Genomic DNA, 21,621 nt, shown 5'->3' with positions numbered 1-21,621 from the left:
CCCAAACCTATTTCACTTTATCACCTATCATCAGCTATCTGAGGATGAAGAGATGAAAAGAAACTCTAACCACAATTTTCATGTTTTGTTTTAAACTGTTAAACAATCTCCCCATGAATCAGATGTTAGATTTGATTACTGTGATCTTCAAATCAACCTAAATAATTAAATCTAGAATGAGAACAGAAATCAGAACTACTGATCTCAGTCAACTAATTAACCAATTAACTTATAAGAAAGATACCTGCTTGAAAGATAATTTTTTATGGAATCACGTTTGTTTGTTTTGAGATGGAGTATTGCTCTGTCACCCAGGCTGGAGTACAGTGGCACAATCTTGGCTCACTGCAGCCTCCGCCTCCCAGGTTCTCCTGCCTCAGCCTCCCGAGTAGCTGGGATTACAGGTGTGCACCACCACACCTGGCTAATTTTTTTATATTTTCGGTAACATAGGGTTTCGCCATGTTGACCAGGCTGGTCTCGAACTGCTGACCTCAGGTGATCCACCTGCCTCAGCCTCCCAAAGTGCTGGGATTACAGGCGTAAGCCACCACGCCTGGCTGGAATTAGGTTTTTAATCAGGATAACAATGTTTATTTTTCTCTATTCCATTTTGTTCTAAGAAAGAATTTAATGTGGCCAAGTGACTCAATACTGTGATTCAAAATATATATTTCTAGATGCCATAATCCAAAGGAATTGTTCATGCACAAGGAGAAACAGACATTATGGAAACCTAAAACCAAAAGGAAGAAGGATCAATGGAAGAGCAAAAAAAAAAAAAAAAAACCCAGAGGTCGCAGCAGCAGACTGTAAGTTTGTTCCTTTCCCCCTGACTGACAGCCTGCATCTCTGCTTTCATTTTGATTACTGTACATCCTAGGGTTAAAACGTGAACATGCTCCTTCTTCTCCCCAGCACTATCTTCCTGCAGGGGGCCATCATTTTTCAGACAGAATTACCTCCTAGAATTTCATAATGTTATAAACTGAGAGGGAAAAAAAGGAAAACATTTATTTTTAAAATATACAAGAAAACATAGAAACCAAATCATTTTCAGACTTACCAAATGCTGGTGCGCTAGAAATAGCTGGTTGCTGTTTCATGACCGGGGGAAGTGCAGAGGGTAGTTGATATCCTTGTAGCTTCAGTTTGATAAGTTTCATAGCTATGGAAAACTCCACTTGATCCATTCTTCCATCATTATTCATGTCAGCTAGTGCCCTGCAAACCAACAGCATGGCCTGAGAACTGTGACCATAAAAGAACCTTTCCAAAACCACCACTCTCACCAACACGAAAACAAAATAATTAGCACTCTTACCCCTAGAGAGAACAACAGAAACCACAACTGCTTACCAAGCTATGGGGAATAGCCTGTAAATACTGGCCACATTTTATACAAACATAAAATATCTTTCACTCTGCCACTTTAGCAGGTAATTTTCAGCCTCAGTGTGAGGATATGTATTTTAGACATCAAAAGGGGTTTCTTTCTGAAGTGATGAAAACATTCTAAAATTAGCTAATAGTGACTGTTGCACAACTCTGTGCATAAACTAAAACCAATGAATTAGACACTTTAAATGAGTAAATTTTATTATGTGAATTATTTCACAATAAAGCTATTAGAGAAGAAAAAGATTTAGAAACAGAGAATGTTAATATTGCTAGAGATACTCAGACTGCATTCTTTGTAGAGCTCTACAAACTTCAATGTGGGAACATGACACAGTATGCTATGCTACCTACTTATGCTATGCTAGGGTTACTCAACTATAAGGCTAGAAACCTCTAAAGCTCTTGAAACTAACTTTTCTTTAGAATCGTGCCCCTTATCACTCAACAATTTTGTAACTCAGCTTACAAAATGTGTTTACTATCTGAAAATGGTACTCAAATATACATGGTCCAACGCAGCCTACAATGCGCTTTAATGTAAAGTACTTTCTCAAAGAAGAGTAAATAAAAGGAATCGCTTCTCGGCCTTTTGGCTAAGATCAAGTAAGCAAAACTTTGTCCTTGTAACTGGAAACTACATTGTATCATCAAAACTGTGCATATTCATGACTTAAGCTCTTCTGCATAAAAAAGTTTTATTCAGATTTTATTTATTTTAATCCAGATATTAAAAGCATGAGGATTTTTTTAAACCAATGTTGGCTAGGCGCGGTGGCTCAAGCCTGTAATCCCAGCACTTTGGGAGGCCAAGACGGGTGGATCACGAGGTCAGGAGATCAAGACCATCCTGGCTAACAGTGAAACCCCATCTCTACTAAAAAATACAAAAAACTAGCCGGGCGAGGTGGCGGGCGCCTGTAGTCCCAGCTACTCCGGAGGCTGAGGCAGGAGAATGCCGTAAACCCGGGAGGCGGAGCTTGTAGTGAGCCGAGATCCGGCCACTGCACTCCAGCCTGGGCGACAGAGCGAGACTCCGTCTCACAAAAAAAAAAAAAAAAAAAAACCAATGTTACAAAAAAATGTATTTGAAAGATCTAAATAAGCCAGTTCAATTAAAATACCATGATTAGCAATCTTTTAGACTGAGCCATATCTGGACAGTGTTCACAAAAGAAAATTAAGTTACACAGAAAATAATTCTGCATAGCTGGAATTAACTCAAAGAAAGAAAACATGTAACACAATAAAAAGCATGGCATAAGACAAAGATTAAAAAATCTCTAAAAGTGATCAAAATTGTAAAAGTTGGCACAATCATTTTAGAAAATAAAGATCATAACGCAGGAAATGAAGTTCTGTGGTTGCAGAAACCTTCTTTTTGCCTCAGATAGGAGCTCCCCCTTCTCCTGTAGTCATGGGCCCTTCAGCAATGAATTCAGAATCTCAACTCTTCTCACTGCTTGTAAATTTAAGCATCACTTTTCTGTATTTCGTGGCCATTTGGATTTGCACTTCTATGAACTGCTTATTCAAATCCTTTGCCAAATTTTCTGTATACTGCATGTCTTTTTGTTGTTAGTTTATAAGAGCTCGTAGTGTATCACAAATTAACTGTTTATCTGCTGACCGCTGAAAGATTTTTAAAAATTCATTATCTGTTGATTTATGTATATTTATGGCATAGAAATTCTAAATTTTCATATATAAAATATTTCTTTTATCGTATGATTAGAAGGTTTTTAGTCCTTGATTTTCTAACATTGTATTATTTTATTTCATTTCAATCCTCAAACCAATAATTGTGTGTGGGGGTGGGGTAGTTATTCCAGGGTCCAATCATATTTCTGCTACATGGATTCCTAGCTTTCCCACTAATATTTATTAATTAATCCCTTTTCTTCTCACTGAACTAATATACATTTTTGTCATGTATCAAATGTTCATATGAAGTGAGAACTATTTCTGCACTATCTGTTCTGACTGAACAATTTCTAGGTCGATATTACAATGATTTGATCACACTGGCTCTCTGGCATAGTGTGATCCGGGAAGGTCTGGGAAGGTTTTTCTTTTTCCCTTGGTTATTCATGGATGTCTATTTTCCTATGAACATTTAGATCATTTTACCTATTATACAAACAACCCTACTGGCATCCAAAAACTGCCTTAGAAGGGGATTTTTGAAGAACTGATTAAACCACAATTGCTTTTGCACCAATAGTTTACCCAATCAAAGAGAACCTTTCCAGTTGTTCAAATATACTAATATTTCCTTTAATAAAATTGTATCACTTTTTTCATATAATACGCTTTTCTTGCTAAATATATTCTGAAGAATTTTATCATTTTTGCCAGATTTTAGATGAAACATTCCCATTTCCATTTTTTAGGTGCTTATTTCAAGCATAGAAACATTTTTTATTTAAAAAAATTATTTAGGTTGTATTCAGCTATCCTACCAGACTCCTACAAGTCTTATTAATGTTTTAAAACTAAAATCTCTTGGGTGTACTAAGTACACAATCACATAACTAGAAAAAAATGAGCATTATCTTTCTTTTCCAATATTTAAGCCAATCTTTTTTATTAGTTTTACTGCCTCTAAGACATTACTGAATGCGTTCTTGCTCAGTTCTGAGTTTAAATGAAACAGTAGATTTACTAGAGCTAACAGTTAATAGAGTTCATTGTTTAGAGTGACAGTTGGTAGTGATTTCTGGAAAATAATGTAAACTAAAAACAAAATTTTGAGTCCCCCACCATCTGAACGGACCCCTCATCTCAGCCAAGGGCATTCCAAAGTTAACCTGAAAAACTAGTTCAAGCTATGACAGGAAGAGGAAGTCGGACGTGCCTCATTATACCCTCCTCCCTTTTGGAATTCAGGCCCAGTGGATCAGCATTAGCATCAACACAGGCCTTAAGACTGATAAAGGAAGCTCTTAAAGTCTGATAAGAAATATTTACCACCTGTTTTCTCTGAACTCTACTACCCAGAGGCTTCACCCGTAGGACAAAACTTTGTTCTCCAAAACCACTTATGATAACCCACACATTCCTTTTTGTTGATTCCAGCTCTTTAGATAATAACGCTTTTAATGAAATGCCAATTAAAAAATCTTGAATCCACCTATGACCTGGAAGCCTCTGCTTCCAGTTGTCCCATTGTTCCAGACTGAAATAATGTACATTTTACATATATTGATTGATGTCTTATGTCTCCCTAAAATGTATAAAACCCTGTTATATACCAACCACCTTGGGCAAATGGTCTCAGGATCTCCTGAGGGCTGTGTCACAGGCCATTGGTCACCATATTTGGCTCGGAATAAACCTTTCCAAATATTTTAGAGTTTGACTCTTTTCATGGATAGTAGTCTCACATATTTAAGTAGTTTCCTTTCTACTTATTAGAAATGGTTACTGTATTTTTCATCAGGTGTCTAACTGTAATTACCGATTCAATCACAAGTTTTCTTCTTCCTTTTATGTGCTGAAATAATGACTAATGTTGATAGAATTTTTCGACCGACTCTGAACCAATCTTGCACCTCTGGCATAACGTTGGTCATGGTGTATTCTTTTCACACACTGTGAAATTCTAATTGTTAAGATTTTGATTTTTTTTGCATCTATGTTCATAATTGAAACTGGTTTCTAGTTGCTTTATTTTTGTACTACCTTTCAGGTTTTATAAAGGAAATTAAGTAAATGAAATGGTGAACTTCCTTCTTTTGCTAAGTAGTTTTTTAAAATATACGCAATTGTTTAAAATGGTTTGGCAGGAAAGAGTTCCCATTAATCAAAATCAACACCAACATGCATACTAAACCAATATGCAACATGCATACTAAAACCAATCAATCAGTCAGGCAGGTGCCAACTTCCTATTCCCCACACCACTGCCCAATATGATCTATGGTGAGAAACAGAAATATCCAGTGTGGGACAATGAGTAGGTTAGGGGAGAAGACTTTAGGTAATGGCTTAATTAGACTCTAAAGGCATCCTACAGAAGTGTTTCCATGGGTGAGGAGAAGAAATTTAATCATGAGGTTCCAGGAACTTGACTTTCAACTACACACCATAATCTCAACATTTGGTTGAAAATGTCGTGATACTCAAAAAATGCTTTTCTCAATAAACGTAACTGTGGGGAATCCCTGGTAATGAAAACTCTAAGAAATTTATGAAAATATGGTAGTTACAGCTGGGCGCAGTGGATCATGCCTATAATCCCAGCACTTTGGGAGACCGAGGCAGGTGGATACCCTGAGGTCAGGAGTTTGAGACCAGTCTGATCAACAAGGTGAAACCCTATCTCTACTAAAAACACAAAAATTGGCTGGGCATGCAGGTGCCTGTAGTCCCAGCTACTTGGGAGGCTGAGGCAGGAAAATTGCTTGAACCTGGGAGACAGGTTGCAGTGACCTAAGATCGCACCTCCAGCCTAGGTGACAGAGCGAGACTCCATCTCAAAAAAAAAAAAAAAGAAAGAAAAGAAAAGAACAAAGAGCATTTATAGCAGGTTACCTTAATGTGAGGAAAGGAAGTAATTTAAATATGAATACATACGTATTATACACATTATGTACCTGCCTTTTTGCAGCAAAAATAAACAAATGAAGGGTAACAGGAAACTAATACAATGGGTGGGAACAGGGTACAGGGATAGAAGAGGGAGTGACATTGTCTGAGCACATCTTTTGGTTGACTTTTGGCTTTTAGAACCTTTTTAATCTGTTATGTATTTAAATAATAAATGAAGTCCACAAAGATGAGGAGTGGTATCTAAATTAAATAAAAATGAAAATAAACTTAACCATATTATAAATAAGTAACATAGCCACCTAAGAGGTGGAAAAAAAAGCCTAGTCCAAGTAACTTCACATAGTACTTTATATGTCCTCTGTTTAAAAACAAAAGGAACTACAAAATAATCTTGAACTCTACTGTGAAAGGAAAATAAAGACTCAGGACTCCAATTCACTATGTAAAAGATAGAAAAGTAAGCTGAAAGCTGAGTCATGCAAGAAGCTGTCATTCCTTTTGTTCCTAAGCAGAGAGCTACAAATAAAAGGTCAAATATCTCTACAGGTGGCTACTTTATGTTCCATTTTATCTTATGTAAAGTGACGACTTATTGAGCACTTTATTGATTTACTATTACCTAATTGACTATTCCCCTGCCTGCTCCTTTTCTCTGGCAACATATGGATTACCATACCCTCCCTCTTTGCCCTCCAGCCTACCTGTTCCCTTTAAATACTGAAGCCATCAAAATCATCATTGGAGAAAGGTACAGACTGTTTCTGTGATTCTGTGCTTATTTCCTCCCGGCATGTCCTTAACTTTGGCAAAATAAACTCCTAAACTGATTGAGATCTCTTATCTCAGATACTTTTTGGTTTACACTACTTACTAAGTGCATTCTTTTTGTTTGTTTGAGACAGGGTCTCACTCTGTCGCCCTGTGTGGAGTACAGTGGCATGATCATAGCTCAATGCAGGCTTGAATCCTCAGCTCAAGTGATCCTCCCACCCCATCCTCTGAGTAGCTGAGACTACAGGCATGTGCCACCACACCTGGATATTCTTTTTTTTTAAAGTAGAGATGGGGTCTCGCTATGTTGCCCAGGCAGGTCTCAAACTCCTGGGCTCAAGTGATCCTCCTGCCTCAGCCTCCCAAATGCTGGGATTACAGGCATGAGCCACAGCACCAAGCCTAAATTTGTTGTTTATAGTGGAGGTGAATGTAACAACTCTGAAACTACTCTGTGTGTGTTACAGGATGAAGGGATGAGGCCAGGCTCCTCTTGCCCCACCTCATTCCCCGCAGTGTTGGCATCTATAGATTCCTTTAAGAGCCTAGCTCATCCACAAAGGCTGGCCTCAGGTTGCTCATCTCTCGCCTGCGGCCCCCTGGGCTGGAAGTGAGACCCAGCAGCAGCGCAGACTAAACCAGCTTCGTCAAACATTCATTCTCATTCATTCAAAAACCAATTATTGGGGGGAGGGGGGTGGGCATCTATCTGGAAATTGGGGTTACATCTATGAAAAAGACACAGTTCCTGCTACCACAGAGCTTATAATTTAGTGCAAGTAGAACTAACGAGAACAAACCAAATTACTCTACATGGTGATAAGTGCTACCAAGGTAAAGGGACGAGGTGGGCAGAGGGGACCACTTCAGATTAGTTGGTCACGGAATGCCACTTTGGGCAGGTGACATATGAACTGAAACCTGAAAGGCAATGAACCTGCAATGTGAGGAACTACAGCAACTGAATTATAGGAAGAGGAAACACTAAGTGCAATGACCCCGAGGCAAAGAGAAGCCTGGCTCATTTAAAGAACAGGAAGAAGGCTGGGCAGGATGGCTTAAGCTCATAATCCCAGCACTTTGGGAGGCTGAGGTGGGCGGATCACGAGGTCACGAGATCCAGACCATCCTGTCCAACATGGTGAAACCCCGCTACTGAAAATACAAAAATTAGTTGGGCATGGTGGTGCATGCCTGTAGTCCCAGCAACTCAGGAGGCTGAGGCAGGAGAATTGCTTCAACCTGGGAGACAGAGGTTGCAGTAAGCTGAGATCGCACCACTGTACTCCTGAAAAGATTCCTGGCAGACGCGGTGGCTCATGCCTATAATCCCAGCACTTTGGGAGGCTGAGGCGGGTGAATCATCTGAGGTCAGGAGTTCAAGCCCAGCCTGGCCAACGTAGTGAAACCCCATCTCTACTAAAAATACAAAAATTAGCCGGGCGTGGTAGTGTGCACCTGTAATCCCAGTTACTCAAGGTGCTGGTGCAGAAAAATCACTTGGACCCGGGAGATGGAGGTTGCAGTGAGCCCAGATTGCACCACTGCCGAGCCTGGGCTACAGAGTGAGACTTTGTCTCAAAAAAAAGATTATTCCAGCTGCTGTTTGGAGACTAGAATCTAAAGGGGCAAGTATGAAAGAGAGAATCCAGTCCAGATGCTCGAACAGTGGCCCAGGTGAGATGACAGGTTAGGATGGCAGCCGTAGGAAAGAAGTGGCCAGACTGGGGATAAAGTCGGTAAATGCAGTCATGTTGATGGATTGGGTGTGCAGGGTGTAGAAAAGAGAGAAATCAAGTGTGGTGCCCAGGTGTTGGTTTGGGCAGCCAGGTAACTAAGATGTCATCTTAGTTCAATGCCATGAACTACTGAGATGGCAAAGGCTCAGGAACGAGGGATGGAGGAGAGGGGATCAAGAGTCCAGGATGCCTTATTCTTTTTTTTTTTTTTTGTATTGAGTTTAGCAAATTGATCTTGTTGGGGTTGAAGGCCCTTCTGACACATACTCAGGAGTGTCTTAAGTACAAACTATTAATATATGGCTGTTTGCTCTGACCCACCCATTCTGAACCAGATCATAAAGCTGATCTAATCCTTGCCTTCATGTGTCTGGTTCCTTTCTTTCCTCTCAGGGCCCATTTGCAGGTAGTGCTCCCTCGCTCCCTCTTTTCTCTCCATTTCTGCCAGCCCTCTGCCTCAGATTCCAGAGCCCTCATCCAGCCTCTTTACCACCGTCTCTTTTTCCTTCCTGTACCTTCTGGCTCTTGTCTATTCCCACTGCTTTATTCTCCTCCCCTCCACATCACAGCAAGGTTGGAAAAATTCTAAGCACTTCAATTGCCAAAAGGATATCTGCCAACTTCCTTCCAGCTCCTTATTAATAAGACAATTTCTAGGAAGATGTATCATCTTTGGCCACAGTTATAATTTGGCATTACACACACTGACCTGACTCCATCCTCTGAGAATTAAGGTTTTCTTATATTCTTAATTGGAAATCAGCTAGGAGAGACAAGGAGTCCCCAAAGCATTAACAGATAACAGTTCAAAAGTTCACAAATTAGTTAACTGGAATATATTTTCTACACAGAAATAAAACATAATAAAGGTTTCTAACATATACTGTCCATCAGTTCATATCACTCAAATATTTGAAACAAAGTCCAGAACAAAGTAAGTAAAGCTCAGAGAGAAACCAGACAGTTTCCAATTCTCAATCCAAACTTCTCTTCTTTGCTGAATGCGGTGGCTAATGCCTATAATCCCAGGACTTTGGGAGGCTGAGACGGGCAGACTGCTTGAGTCTAGGAGTTCAAGACCAGCCTGGGCAGCATGGCAAAACCCCATCTCCACATAAAACACAAAAATTAGCCAGGTGTGGTGGTCCATGCCTGTAGTCTCAGCTACTCAGGAGGCTAAAGTGAGATGACTGTTTGAGCCCAGAAGGTTGAGGTTGCAGTGAGCTATGATCATGCCACTGCACTCCAGACTGGGTGACAGAGTAAGACCCTGTCTCAAAAACAAACAAAAAAGCAAAAAATTATCTTCTTCCCCAGATGACTGACACAAGGACTGCCTAAAACTTCAGAGTCAAACCCATTACTCTCTCTACCAAAAGGAGTAAGGACTTACCCTGGGACCCTATCAGAAAAATCACAGAAGAAAATAAGAACAGTATGGGGGTTGGGAGGGCTGCTTCTTTAGATCAGCTATTATTAGTTGCAATTTTAAAAACCTAGGTTTGGCCGGCTGCAGTGGGTCACGCCTGTAATTCCAGCACTTTGGGAGGCTGAGGCAAGCAGATTACTTCAGGTCAGGGGTTTGAGACCAGGCTAGCTAACATGGTGAAACCCTGTCTCTACTAAAAATACAAAAATTAGGCGGGCATGGTGGTGGGCACCTATAATCCCAGCTACTTGGGAGGCTGAGGCAGGAGAATCACTTGAACCTGGGAGGCAGAGGTTGCAGTGAGCTAAGTTCGTGCCATTGCACTACAGCCTGGGCAACAGAGCAAGACTCCATCTCAAAATATAAACACGAAAAAACAAACAAAAAACACCCCTAGGCTTTAAAAGATCAAGTACTGCCCAGGGTTACTATGTGACTAAGTATCAGTCAGCTTAGTTGAAAGATAGATCTTGCTAAACTCATACTTTGCACTGCATTATTCCATCATCTGGGCAGGATATCAGTGGTTCATGAAATTTCCAATGACTTTTCAAAGATACTTCTTTTGGGGAAAAAAAATGTTACAGACATTTTTTGATAGTAAAATACGCCATCACAAACTTATTTAGCAAAACGTAAGAAAAAAATTAAAGATTAATTGATTCAATCTAAGATTGCCAAATTACCATCTTTAATTAATAAAAATGGTCACTATAAAAACTTGACTTTGGGCCACTCAGGTAAAAAGTACTTTAGAAAGTTAAGACAACTGTTCTTATTTTTTAGAGACAGGGTCTTGCTCTGTCACCCAGGCTAGAAGGCACAATCATAGCTGACTGCAGCCTCGAACTTCAGGGCTCAAGCAATTCTCCCGCTTCAGCCTCCCTAGCAGCTAAGACTACAGGCATGCACAATGCCCAGCTAATTAAAAAAAATTTTTTTGGCCGGGCACAGTGGCTCATGCCTGTAATTCCAGCACTTTGGGAGGTCGAGGCGGGCAGATCACAAGGTCAGGAGTTCAAGACCAGCATGACCAACATGGTGAAATCCCGTCTCTACTAAAAATACCAAAATTAGCCACGTGCGGTGGTGCAGGCCTGCAATCCCAGCTACTCAGGAGGCCGAGGCAGGAGAATAGCTTAAAGCTGGGAGGCGGAGATTGCAGTGAGCCAAGATCGTGCCATTGCAATCCAGCCTGGACAACAAGAGCAAAACTCCATCTCCAAAAAAAAAAAAAAAAATTTTTTTTTAAATTTTTTTAAATTTTTTCAAAGATAAGGGCTCATTATGTTGCCCAGGTTGGTCTCAAACTCCTAGGCTCAAGCAATGCTCCCACCTTGACCTCCCAAAGCATTGGGATTACAGAAGTGGGCCACCACACCCAGCCAAATGTCACTTTTTTCAATTAAGACGGTTGTCTTTGCCAGGCATGGTGGCTACACCTATAATCCCAGCACTTTGGGAGGCAAGGGCAGGAAGATGGCCTGAGTCCAGGAGTTCGAGACCAACACGGACAACATAGCAAGATCCCATCTCTACAAAAAACAGAAGAAAAAAATTAAATTCATTAGAGTGTATTTTGTTTTACTCCATCACACTTACCACCACATGACAATTTTTGTGTTGTTACTGTCTTCCTCCACTAGATTGTAGTTTCAATAAAAGAATGGATTCTGTCTATTTTGTTCATTGCTATATTCCAAGCACCTACTAACAGTCCCTGGCCCATAGTAGATATCTGATGAATAATTTTTCAGTGTTGAAAGAAAAATGAACTTTCAAAAACTGGGAATAGAACATAAAAGCATAATCCAGTGGAGGAAGTTAAGTCTGGGGAAGAAGGTTCCAGTGAGATGTCCTGATGGTGTGAGACATGATCATGTATGAGGTGCAAAGCAGAAGAAGCTTGTTACGTTCACACAGGTGCCACAGGTCTCTTGTGTTTAAATTGTCACATTTAACTGACAGAACAGCACTTCTGTGCTCACTTGCACATGACTTCTTTCTTGCAGGTTGTTTCTTCATCTGAGCCTTTTACTTTACTTAAACTGTAATTCCAAAACTGCTTGGTTTTCTGATTTTTCAGCTCTAATAGATCAGAAGTTAGAATCAGAATGGCTTCAGAGGAGCAAGCACACTAGTTTAGAGACAGTCTGGCAGCCAATATGCTGACAACCAGGAAAAAGAAAATAAAGCGGACACCCAAAAAAAGCACACGGATCTGGTATCATTTTGTTTCAATTCAAATATATCCAAATACACACACACACACACACACACACACACATATATATACCGTGAAAGTTTTGCTATTTCAGGACGAGTAACTGATTTTCATAATGATGACATTTCATCGAGAAAAGCTTAGACTGTGTTCTGTAGACCGTGCTTAAAAGAAACACAAAGCTCTATCAACCTTTATTAATTTCTATAAGATTATAAATGTAAAAGTTTGGTCATTTAAGAGGATAAAGTAATCAGCTGGAAAATTCAGTTATGTAGAATACCCAGTCCCTGGAGATGATAGCTTTTTGGGTTTTATTTTGAGGGTCTATTATGTCACAGGAGCCACAATAAGTCCTTGCTTTTTCTGGAATCTTCTCAACAACTCTCATAAAACTTAACCATTCCTATTTTCTAGATTAGAAAACTGAGGTAAAAGAAGGTAACTCTATCTCCAAATCAGAGATACTGAACATGGTACATCTGGGATTCAAACTCAGGTGTAGACTACAAATCACATGCTCTTTCTTCACAGCGAGCTGCCTTCACAGCACTAATTAACTCAGGGAAGTGAAGTATTCAGCACCCTTGGTGAAAAAATGAGACATCTTAGAGGACAACAGAATTCAGCATTGCTCTCCAAAGCCATGAGTCTAGAATCCAAACCTGTATTTGCCACCCTTTTTTATTATACTCTCTGTATTTCCTGTGGCTTAAAAGATTGAATGTCTATTTGTGATAGTCGAAGAATTCAATATTATCTATTAATATTATGGATTCACCATGCATTAACTCTCTAATATTTTCTTTACCTTTTATTCTTCAGTCAATGAAAGATAAAAAATCATTCCATTATAAAGCAGGAAATGTGGGGCATTCACATAAATATGGGTGATATGGATGAAGCCAAAACTAACTGGTGAAGGAACACCAAAATTTAGATGTCTCCATGGAAATTCAACTTTTTGACAGTGTTGTCATTCAAATATCACCACTTTTTTTGTTTTGTTTTAGTTCCATATGAGAAAGACACTTTTCAGACATCATTCTCTGGTAAGAAGTAACAAGATATTTCAGGCTAGAAATACATGTTCTCCTTTTAAAACATAAGAAATCATATTAACATATAGAACTAAATGATATTTTATTTTGCCTTATGCTTATGTAAAATTCCAACTTACCATATCTGTGCTAAAACAGGTTGAGGTAACCCAGATTGAAAAAAAAAGTTTCTAGCTTGATCACCTGTAAATTAAATGGAAAAGGTTTCAGGGAAAAAAAAAAAAAAACAAAACTCAACAGCTAACAGAAATCCTCTAACAGTAAAATTGTAAAATTTAAAAAGAGGCTGGTAATACTATAAATACCGAGTTGAGTGCATTATAAAAGTTCAAGGATAAGCCCAAAGGCAACAGTAAAACAATCCGTCAGCACTGACTTTAGGATAAAAAAAATCATTTCAATAAGGGCCTACCATTTCTTGGCATAGATTTTCCACTTTAATTAATCTGCTATTAAGGATGAATAGCTACCCACTGTGCAAAAGCACATTTATAGGAATCCTTAGGAAACCGATGACCCATACCTTCACTTTATAAAAAAATTTATTTGCCATTCCCAATACCTATACTCCAAATTCTGGGTACTTCTGATATATTTACGGAGAATAACAATGATTAAGAACCACACCTGAGGTCAGGAGTTGAAGACCAGCCTGGCCAACATGGTGAAGCCCCATCTCTACCAAAAATACAAAAAATAAGCCAGGCGTGGTAGTGGGCGCCTGTAATCCCAACTACTTGGGAGGCTGAGGCAGGAGAATTGTTTGAAACTGGGAGGCAGAGGTTGCAGTGAGCAGAGATCATGTCATTGTACTCCAGCCTGGGCAACAAGAGCGAAACTCTGTCTCAAACAAACAAAAAAACTAGCAGGGCGTGGTAGCAGAACAATTCCCCAGGAAATAAAGATTCCATTTTTTCTAAAGCGAATTCCTGAAAAATAATCAAACAGGAAAATTAGTTTGTTTATTTTTTGAGATGGAGTCTCACTCTGTCACCCAGGTTGGAGTGCAGTGGTGTGATCTCAGTTCACTGCAACCTCTGCCTCTTGGGTTCAAGCAATTCTCCTGCCTCAGCCTCCCAAGTGTCTGGGATTACAGGCGCTCACCACCACACCCAGCTGATTTTTTATTTTTAGTAGAGATGGGGTTTCACCATGTTGACCAGGCTGGTTTGGAACTCCTGACCTCAAGTGATCTGCACGCCTCAGCCTCTCAAAGTGCTGGGATTACAGGTGTGAACCACTGGTCCTTTGATCTTAACAAATTCCCATAAATTATATGCACAAACAAGTGGTTTGACATGCACTAAAAATTGCAAACAAGGTATGATTCTATTATGTGTAAAAAAATTATAAAAGGACAGGCACAAGGTTAAGGCAAAACAGGTAAATGTCTCTCCTTGGTCATATTTGCCCATCTCGGCTTTGCATAATAGTTTCCACAGACATCTGCACTACTGATAAGTAAAAATGAAAAAATGCTGACTCTGATTACCAGTAATGAATCCAGATATTGGCTTTAAACTATGGAACTGCTGATCATGCTTCGCTCTTTCCTCTACAGTTATGGCCCAGATATCCAGGCTGCCTAAAATCCAAAGAAAAGACAAATTACTCAGCGAGAAAAACAAAACAAAATGCTCTCACACACTATTTCCACAGCACTTCAAGATTCTGTCTATATATTATAAAGACTTGATAAAGTCACATCTGCTTGTCCTTGGAAGTTATGCATATAAAGTTAGAAAATTAAGTGTAAAAGAGGACACAAAATGTAAGAAACAGAAAGAGAGAGAAAGGGAGGGAAAGAAGAGGCACACATTCCTTTTTTAGAAACTTGTCTTATAAGTTAGCAAGATTATAGTAAATTAATAATTTACTTACATAAACCCAAGCAACAGACTAAATTAACTTAAACCTAAAACTGTACCCTCAAGTGCCTTAAATACCACAGGCAAAAGTTATGAAAGAAGTTGAGTGTGATAAATATCTATGAAAATCTTTTGGGGGGTGATTAAAATATTAATATATTAGATTGTGGTGATGGTTACACAACTATAAATTTGCTAAAAATTATTATACAGCTAAAGCTAGTAAATTTTATGGAATATAAATTATATTTCACTAAAGCTGTTTTTAAAAATGGGTATCTCAGGATGCAGGAAGCAGAGTTAAAAAAAAAACAAGAGGGGCAGGGATGTCCTGATATGAAATAATAGCCAAAGAGAATGGGTTTTAGGTTTTCCTTCAGTTTCGGCTCTCAGGCTGACTAGATGTCTACTCACGACTGAGATCTTGCTGACTTTAGTCCTAGGTCTCCTCAAATTGACTAAAATAATTCTAGATTATATACATGGAAAGCTTTCAAAAGCTTGGACACCTTCCACAAAACTGGGAATACACAATACGTACGTTTCACACAAAATGTGAATGTGCCCAGCATATCAGCAAAAACATCTAAACATTGCATCTCTTCTCTCTACCGGGTCTAGTATGACACTGACTAATAAAATAAAAATCCATTCAGTCACTGGAAAAATATTTACTGTGGGGACGAAGTGGTGTCCAAGACAGAGATGACCCCTTCCCTCACAGGCCTTACAGGTCTGCAACTTCTAGAAAAAATTTTCACTGCCCTGTCAGAATTCATCCCTGTAACTATAAACAAAAAACAAAAATTGTACAGTAATTAAGGGGAACAAAAATGAAATAGAATAGTAATTCTGAAAAGTTTGCAGATCTCTGCACCAGAATCCCACAGAGACTTTTACTCTCTTCATGATGAGATTAGACAGCTTCCAAGAGTAATCTGTTAATATGAATTTTTAATAAGTATTTTTTAATAAGTACTACTTTTTAATAAGTATTTTTGTTAAAAAGTAACTTGGGTATAAGCAAGAACAATTAACAATTTCCCAATAACATTAGGAAAAATTAGCCACAAAACACATTTTATGCAGACTGATACATTTCAAACTTATGTTTAGTTTAATTAAAGTAAAACAAACAAAAATGTCATGCTTCAAATCCAGGCTTTGAAAAAGTGTAAATGACCCCATCACTTCAAAAAATAACTTGCTGATAAAAAAACAGAGGAGTGGGGGAAAATTCACTAAGAGACTTGGGAAAGACATGGCCTAATTGCAATGTTTGTATCTTATTTGGATCCCAATTTAAACAAACAAACCATAACAAGAAATGTCTAAAGACTCTCAGGGAAATGTCCGAAGACTATAAGGTACAGACTAGATATAGCAAACGTTTTATAGGTACGATAATATGGTATTGTACATTTATTTATTTATTTATTTTGAGATGGAGTCTTGCTCTGTCACCCAGGCTGGAGTGCAGGGGTGCGACCTCGGCTCACTGCAACCTCTGCCTCCTAGGTTCATGTCATTCTCCTGCCTCAGCCTCCCGAGTAGCTGGGACTACAGGCGCCCACCACCACGCCCGGCTTTGTATTTTTCGTAGAGACAGGGTTTCACTATGTTGGCCAGGCTGGTCTTGAACTCCGGACCTCAGGTGATCCACCGGCCTTAGCCTCCCAAAGTGCTGGGATTACAGGCGTGAGCCACCACACCCGGCCCGGTATTGTAAATTTTTATAGGTGTGATAATGCCACTGAAGTTACATCTTTAAATATTTTCTTATCTTTTAGGTACACATAATAAAATACTTATAGATGAAATGATATGATGCCTGGGAGTTGCTCCAAAAGAATCCAGATGAAACAATATTGGGCATGAGTTGATAATTAATGAAACTATGTGATGGAATACATGAAGGTTGATTACATTATTTTCTCTACTTTTTAATTTTAAATTTGCCACAATATCAAGTTTTTAAAATCTGGTCCCAAAGTACATTAAAAAGAGAAATTTCTGAAAACTTACCACCAAAAGGTGTTGGAAACTGAGCCATGGTTCTGTTACTTTTACCTTGCTAATCGACGCCTGTAAGTGAAATGCAACATTTAAGTTTATGAAAACTTAATTCCTGTATAATCATAAACACACCAACATGCTATCTTTAATGGTCAGAGGACTAATACTAGAGCCAGAGCATAGCTCTACAATGAAGGAATTCATTCATTCACGTGTTACTTTTTAAATATAGAGTTGTCCCTCATTATCCCAGGAAGATAGGTTCCAAGACCTCCCATGGATTTAAAAAAAAATCCGTGGATCCTCAAGTCCCTGATATAAAATGGCACAGTATTTGCACATAACCTAAGCAAGTCCTCCTGCATACTTTAATCTCTAGGTTACTTACAACACCTAATACAATGTAAATGCTATGTAAACGACTGCTATACTGTATGCTTAGAATTCCGTACATGTTTAGTACAGATGCAATTTTTTCCCCCAAATGTTTTCAATCTGTGGTAGTCTGAAGCTACAGACTTTGTAAAACCGATGGATACGGAGGGCTGACTATACCCTTTTCTTAACCATCTATAAATACCAGTCCATCTACTTGATGGATATAATCAAAGCTTCTTTTCATTGAGCACTTAGAAGATGCTACACATTATACTAGGTAATTCATAGGTCTTATCTCTTCTACTCATCATCACAGCCCTGTGAGATAGGTTACCATTATTACCATCCCCATATTATGGATCAGGAAAATGAAAATCAGAGAGGGTACGTGATTAGCGCAATACCATTCGTTTGGTGACCAAAGGCTGTGGAGTTAGCAGGACAGCTAACTCCACAGCCTTTCTCCCACAGAAAACACTGAAAGATTTTGAGAAAGACTGTAAACAAGGTATATTACACCAACATCTGTCCCAGAATACCAAACACAAGTTTAATGCTCCAAAAATCTCCATCAGGCATTATTTATTCATGAACAGCCGATGTGAAAAAAAGTCAGTCCTCTTCTCTAACTAAAAACAAAAATCCAGATTTAGGGCCAGGTGTAGTGGCTCACGCCTGTAATCCCAGCACTTTGGGAGGCCGAGGCAGGCAGATCACGAGGTTAGGATATCGAGACCATCCTAACATAGTAAAACCCCGTCTCTACTAAAAATAAAAAAATTAAAAAAAATTAGCCGGGCATGGTGGCAGGCACCTGTAGTCCCAGCTACTTGGGAGGCTGAGGCAGGAGAATGGCGTGAACCCGGCAGGTGGAGCTTGCAGTGAGCTGAGATCGCACCACCACACTCCAGCCTGGGCTACAATGCAAGACTCCGTCTCAAATAAATCCAGATTTAGTGAATATTTTTCCTTATGTTTAACAGGGTAAATGCACAGTTAAAAATGAGTATTGGCTGGGCGCAGTGGCTCACACCTGTAATCCCAGCACTTTGACAGGCTGAGTCAGGCAGATCACTTGAGTCCAGGAGTTCGAGATCAACATGGCAAAATCCTGTTTCTAGTGAAAATACAAAAATTAGCCAGGCATGGTTGCATGAGCCTGTAGTTCCAGCTACTCCGGAGGCTGAGGCGGCAGAATAACCTAAGCTCAGGAGGTCAAGGCTACAGTGAGCTGAGATCACTGTACTCCAGCCTGAGCAACTGGAGTGAGACCCTGTCTCAAAAATAAAAATTAAATAAGTAAATAAATGAGTACTACTCACAGATTTAAAATCTTAAATTTAGATTAAAAAAAAATGACAGTCTCTTGCCCTAATACATCTCAATTTCATCTTCCAATTTGTCCACAGAAGTTTTTTCCAACTACTACATTTTAAAATTTCCAAAAGCACCTTCTCATTCTCTGTTCTTCTGTTTCTTGGATCACTGGATTCCTCTGGGTTCCTTTTTCGTTCATTGGCTCGTTGACTGGGTCTCTTTCACTTTTTTTTTTTTTGAGACAGAATCTCGCTTTGTTGCCCAGGCGATCTCAGCTCACTGCAACCTCTGCCTTCCAGGTTCAAGGAATTCTCTTGCCTCAGCCTCCTGAGTAGCTGGGATTACAGGCACGCCCCACCATACCTGACTATTTTTTGTATTTTTAGTAGAGATGGGGGTCTCACCATGTTGGCCAGGCTGGTCTCGAACTCCTGACCTTGTGATCCGCCCGTCTCAGCCATCTCTTTCACTTTTAAGGTTTTTCTCATATATCTAGTGATCCCTGGATGTGCCTCCATATTTAATAGTGAGGCACTAAAAAACTGCCCAAGCTCAGCGTGGGTGGCAGGTTTGTTGACCGATGGGCTTCTCTGTAAAATGATTAGGTATATTGAGTCCCCTTTTCATCCTCCAAATGTTCAGTATGTGGAGGTTTCTTCATCGAAGCTGTTAAGTTTTGCCAGACAGAACGAAGTGCTGGGTGGGGTGCGAAGGGATCAACTCATGTAAGGGCTGCCTTGAGGAGGAATGAAAGAAGGAAGGAGCAGGTAGGGTCCTACACTTCAGAGTGCAGACTTGTACAGGCTCACTTGACTTTCAATCCTGTGCTTCACCTCTCTAGTCTGGAGCACTTCCGGTTCTAGTGCTCCTCCCATTTCCCCAGCACACTGGGGACTGAAGTAGTTACCCATCTGCTGGGGTACAGGAGAGAAAGGTCTAAAAGATCTGGATATGGATTTTTAAGGAATTTCCACTGTGAGCTGTAAAACTGACTTCAGCCTTTTGGAGTATGTGGAGCCTCCAAGCACAAGGAACTCTCTCAAGATATCCCTGGGGCATGCTGATTTGCATCTCCCTAACTGACCTCTGCAGGTACTTAGGTGGTATCTTCCTCTGTGAACTCAGTTACTACTCCTCCATTCGCTTTCTGTTTTGAAAAATTGTTAAAATCTTTGGTCATTGTCTCCTTTACTGTTATGTTTCTCCTTATGAATTAAGATTTTATTTATTTATGTGTTTTATTATTTTATTTATTTTTTGAGAGTCTTGTTCTTTCCCCAGGCTGGAGTGCAGTGGCGCAATCTTGGCTCACTGCAACCTCCACCTCCTGGGTTCAAGTAAGTCTCCTACCTCTGCCTCTCAAGTAGCTAGGATTACAGGTGACACCATCCCATCCGCCCGGCTATGAATTAACATTTTAAAGCTTCCTTTGAGATTATTGCAGACTCTAGGACACCATATTTAACCAGAGGTCTGTAAACCCAGTTGTGAATCAGACTACTTCTCACTGTAGATTCCCTTTAGAAACTGCAGCTGCCCTTCTTTTCCTCCACAATCTCTCATTCAATATACTGTATGGGCAACCTTGATAATTCTCTCAAAAATTTTAGTGTGTTTTATCTCACTTAGTCCTCATAAAATCCTTTTGGAATCAACATGTCATGTATCTTTTTGTAGAGCTTCCCAAAAACGCTAAGCTCTGATTTTAAATGCATAGTATAACAGATATTTAATATATATGAGAATACATTCTGCTCAGTTTTACTTCCTTTTTTTTACTTTGTTGCAAAATGAAGAGGTTATTGATTTCTCTTCTTTGTATCCAGCTACTTTACCACTTTCTTATTAGTGCTAATAGTCTCACAAATGAATCTCTTAGATTTTCTAGATCTACATCTTCTGGAAATAAAGAATTTAGCCTTACATTACTAGCCCAAAGCAATAATACTAAGCTATACAAAACAGTTGTGATAGCAATAATTTTGCTATTGCCTGCGATTTTCACAGTGATAGTTTTGGTATTTCATATTTTAATAGGTTGGTTTGTTGTTGTAGTTTAGTAAAGATTATTTACCATGTTTATGTAGTTTCCTTCTATTCCTATTTTTTATAATTGTATTAAGAAATGGCTAAATTTTTTTCAGAAGCTTTTTAAGCATCTAGTGAGATAATGAATTTCTCCTTTACTTACATGCTGAATTACAGTGACATATTTGCAAATACTGAATTATCCTAGAATTTGTACAATAGAACAATTCATATATGCATGTTATTCTTTCACTACACAGCTAGGTTTGATTTGCTAATATTTTCTTTAAATTTTTTGTTTAAGAAAATGTTATACATAATACTATGCAAGAAATGGCAAATCCAGAGGAAATGCATGCATTTCTATTTCCCTATAAATCTTGAAAATTATCTTAGGAAAAAATGGTTTTATGAAGTTAGCATTAGCTTCATACTAAACTATGACACTGAAAGCATTAAAAAGAGACCATTTTTACTTACACATACAATAATTTTACGCCTTACTTTAAATATTTCACAGCTACTGTGAGAGGATCACAGCAGCAAACATAAGTATAACTCTTATGATTTAAAATATACTTTAGTCATTATCAGGTCCTGACAAAGCACCTAGGACTATTTGTTATTTATCATCCTACTCTAGAACTTAGGAAATAATTCTCACCCTAGGTGAATCTCTACCCCAAAAGCCTTCACCTCACCATGACCAATATTAGATTACATTTACCTTCTGGCCCTTCTGACCTCCAACTCTACTTCTCCTTCATCTGTATCTCTTAAGTGACAACCAAAGGGACTCCACATTCTCTCTCTTTCCCTCCCTAATTAAAGCCCTATT

At 39.1% G+C, this 21,621-nt stretch overlaps 1 protein-coding gene across 3 annotated transcripts in view; it reads right to left on the bottom strand.

The window, feature by feature from the left end:
- ITSN1 (intersectin 1) overlaps positions 1-21,621 on the bottom strand; it is a 251,948-nt gene that overhangs the window by 159,593 nt on the left and 70,734 nt on the right. For all 3 annotated transcript variants that reach the window (XM_033232372.1, XM_033232369.1, XM_033232370.1), the window contains exons 2-5: positions 17,070-17,129; positions 14,669-14,761; positions 13,296-13,359; positions 1,067-1,224 (exon numbers count right to left, since the gene is read on the bottom strand). In XM_033232372.1, the coding sequence (XP_033088263.1) occupies positions 1,067-1,224; positions 13,296-13,359; positions 14,669-14,761; positions 17,070-17,097 (343 nt within the window). In that variant the 5' untranslated portion in view covers positions 17,098-17,129. The remainder of the gene's footprint in view (positions 1-1,066; positions 1,225-13,295; positions 13,360-14,668; positions 14,762-17,069; positions 17,130-21,621) is intronic.

The sequence above is a fragment of the Trachypithecus francoisi genome, unplaced genomic scaffold (assembly GCF_009764315.1).
Source record: "Trachypithecus francoisi isolate TF-2019V2 unplaced genomic scaffold, Tfra_2.0 Lachesis_group14, whole genome shotgun sequence".
Lineage (NCBI taxonomy): Eukaryota > Metazoa > Chordata > Mammalia > Primates > Cercopithecidae > Trachypithecus > Trachypithecus francoisi.
This window is presented reverse-complemented; position numbering and strand designations above follow the sequence as displayed.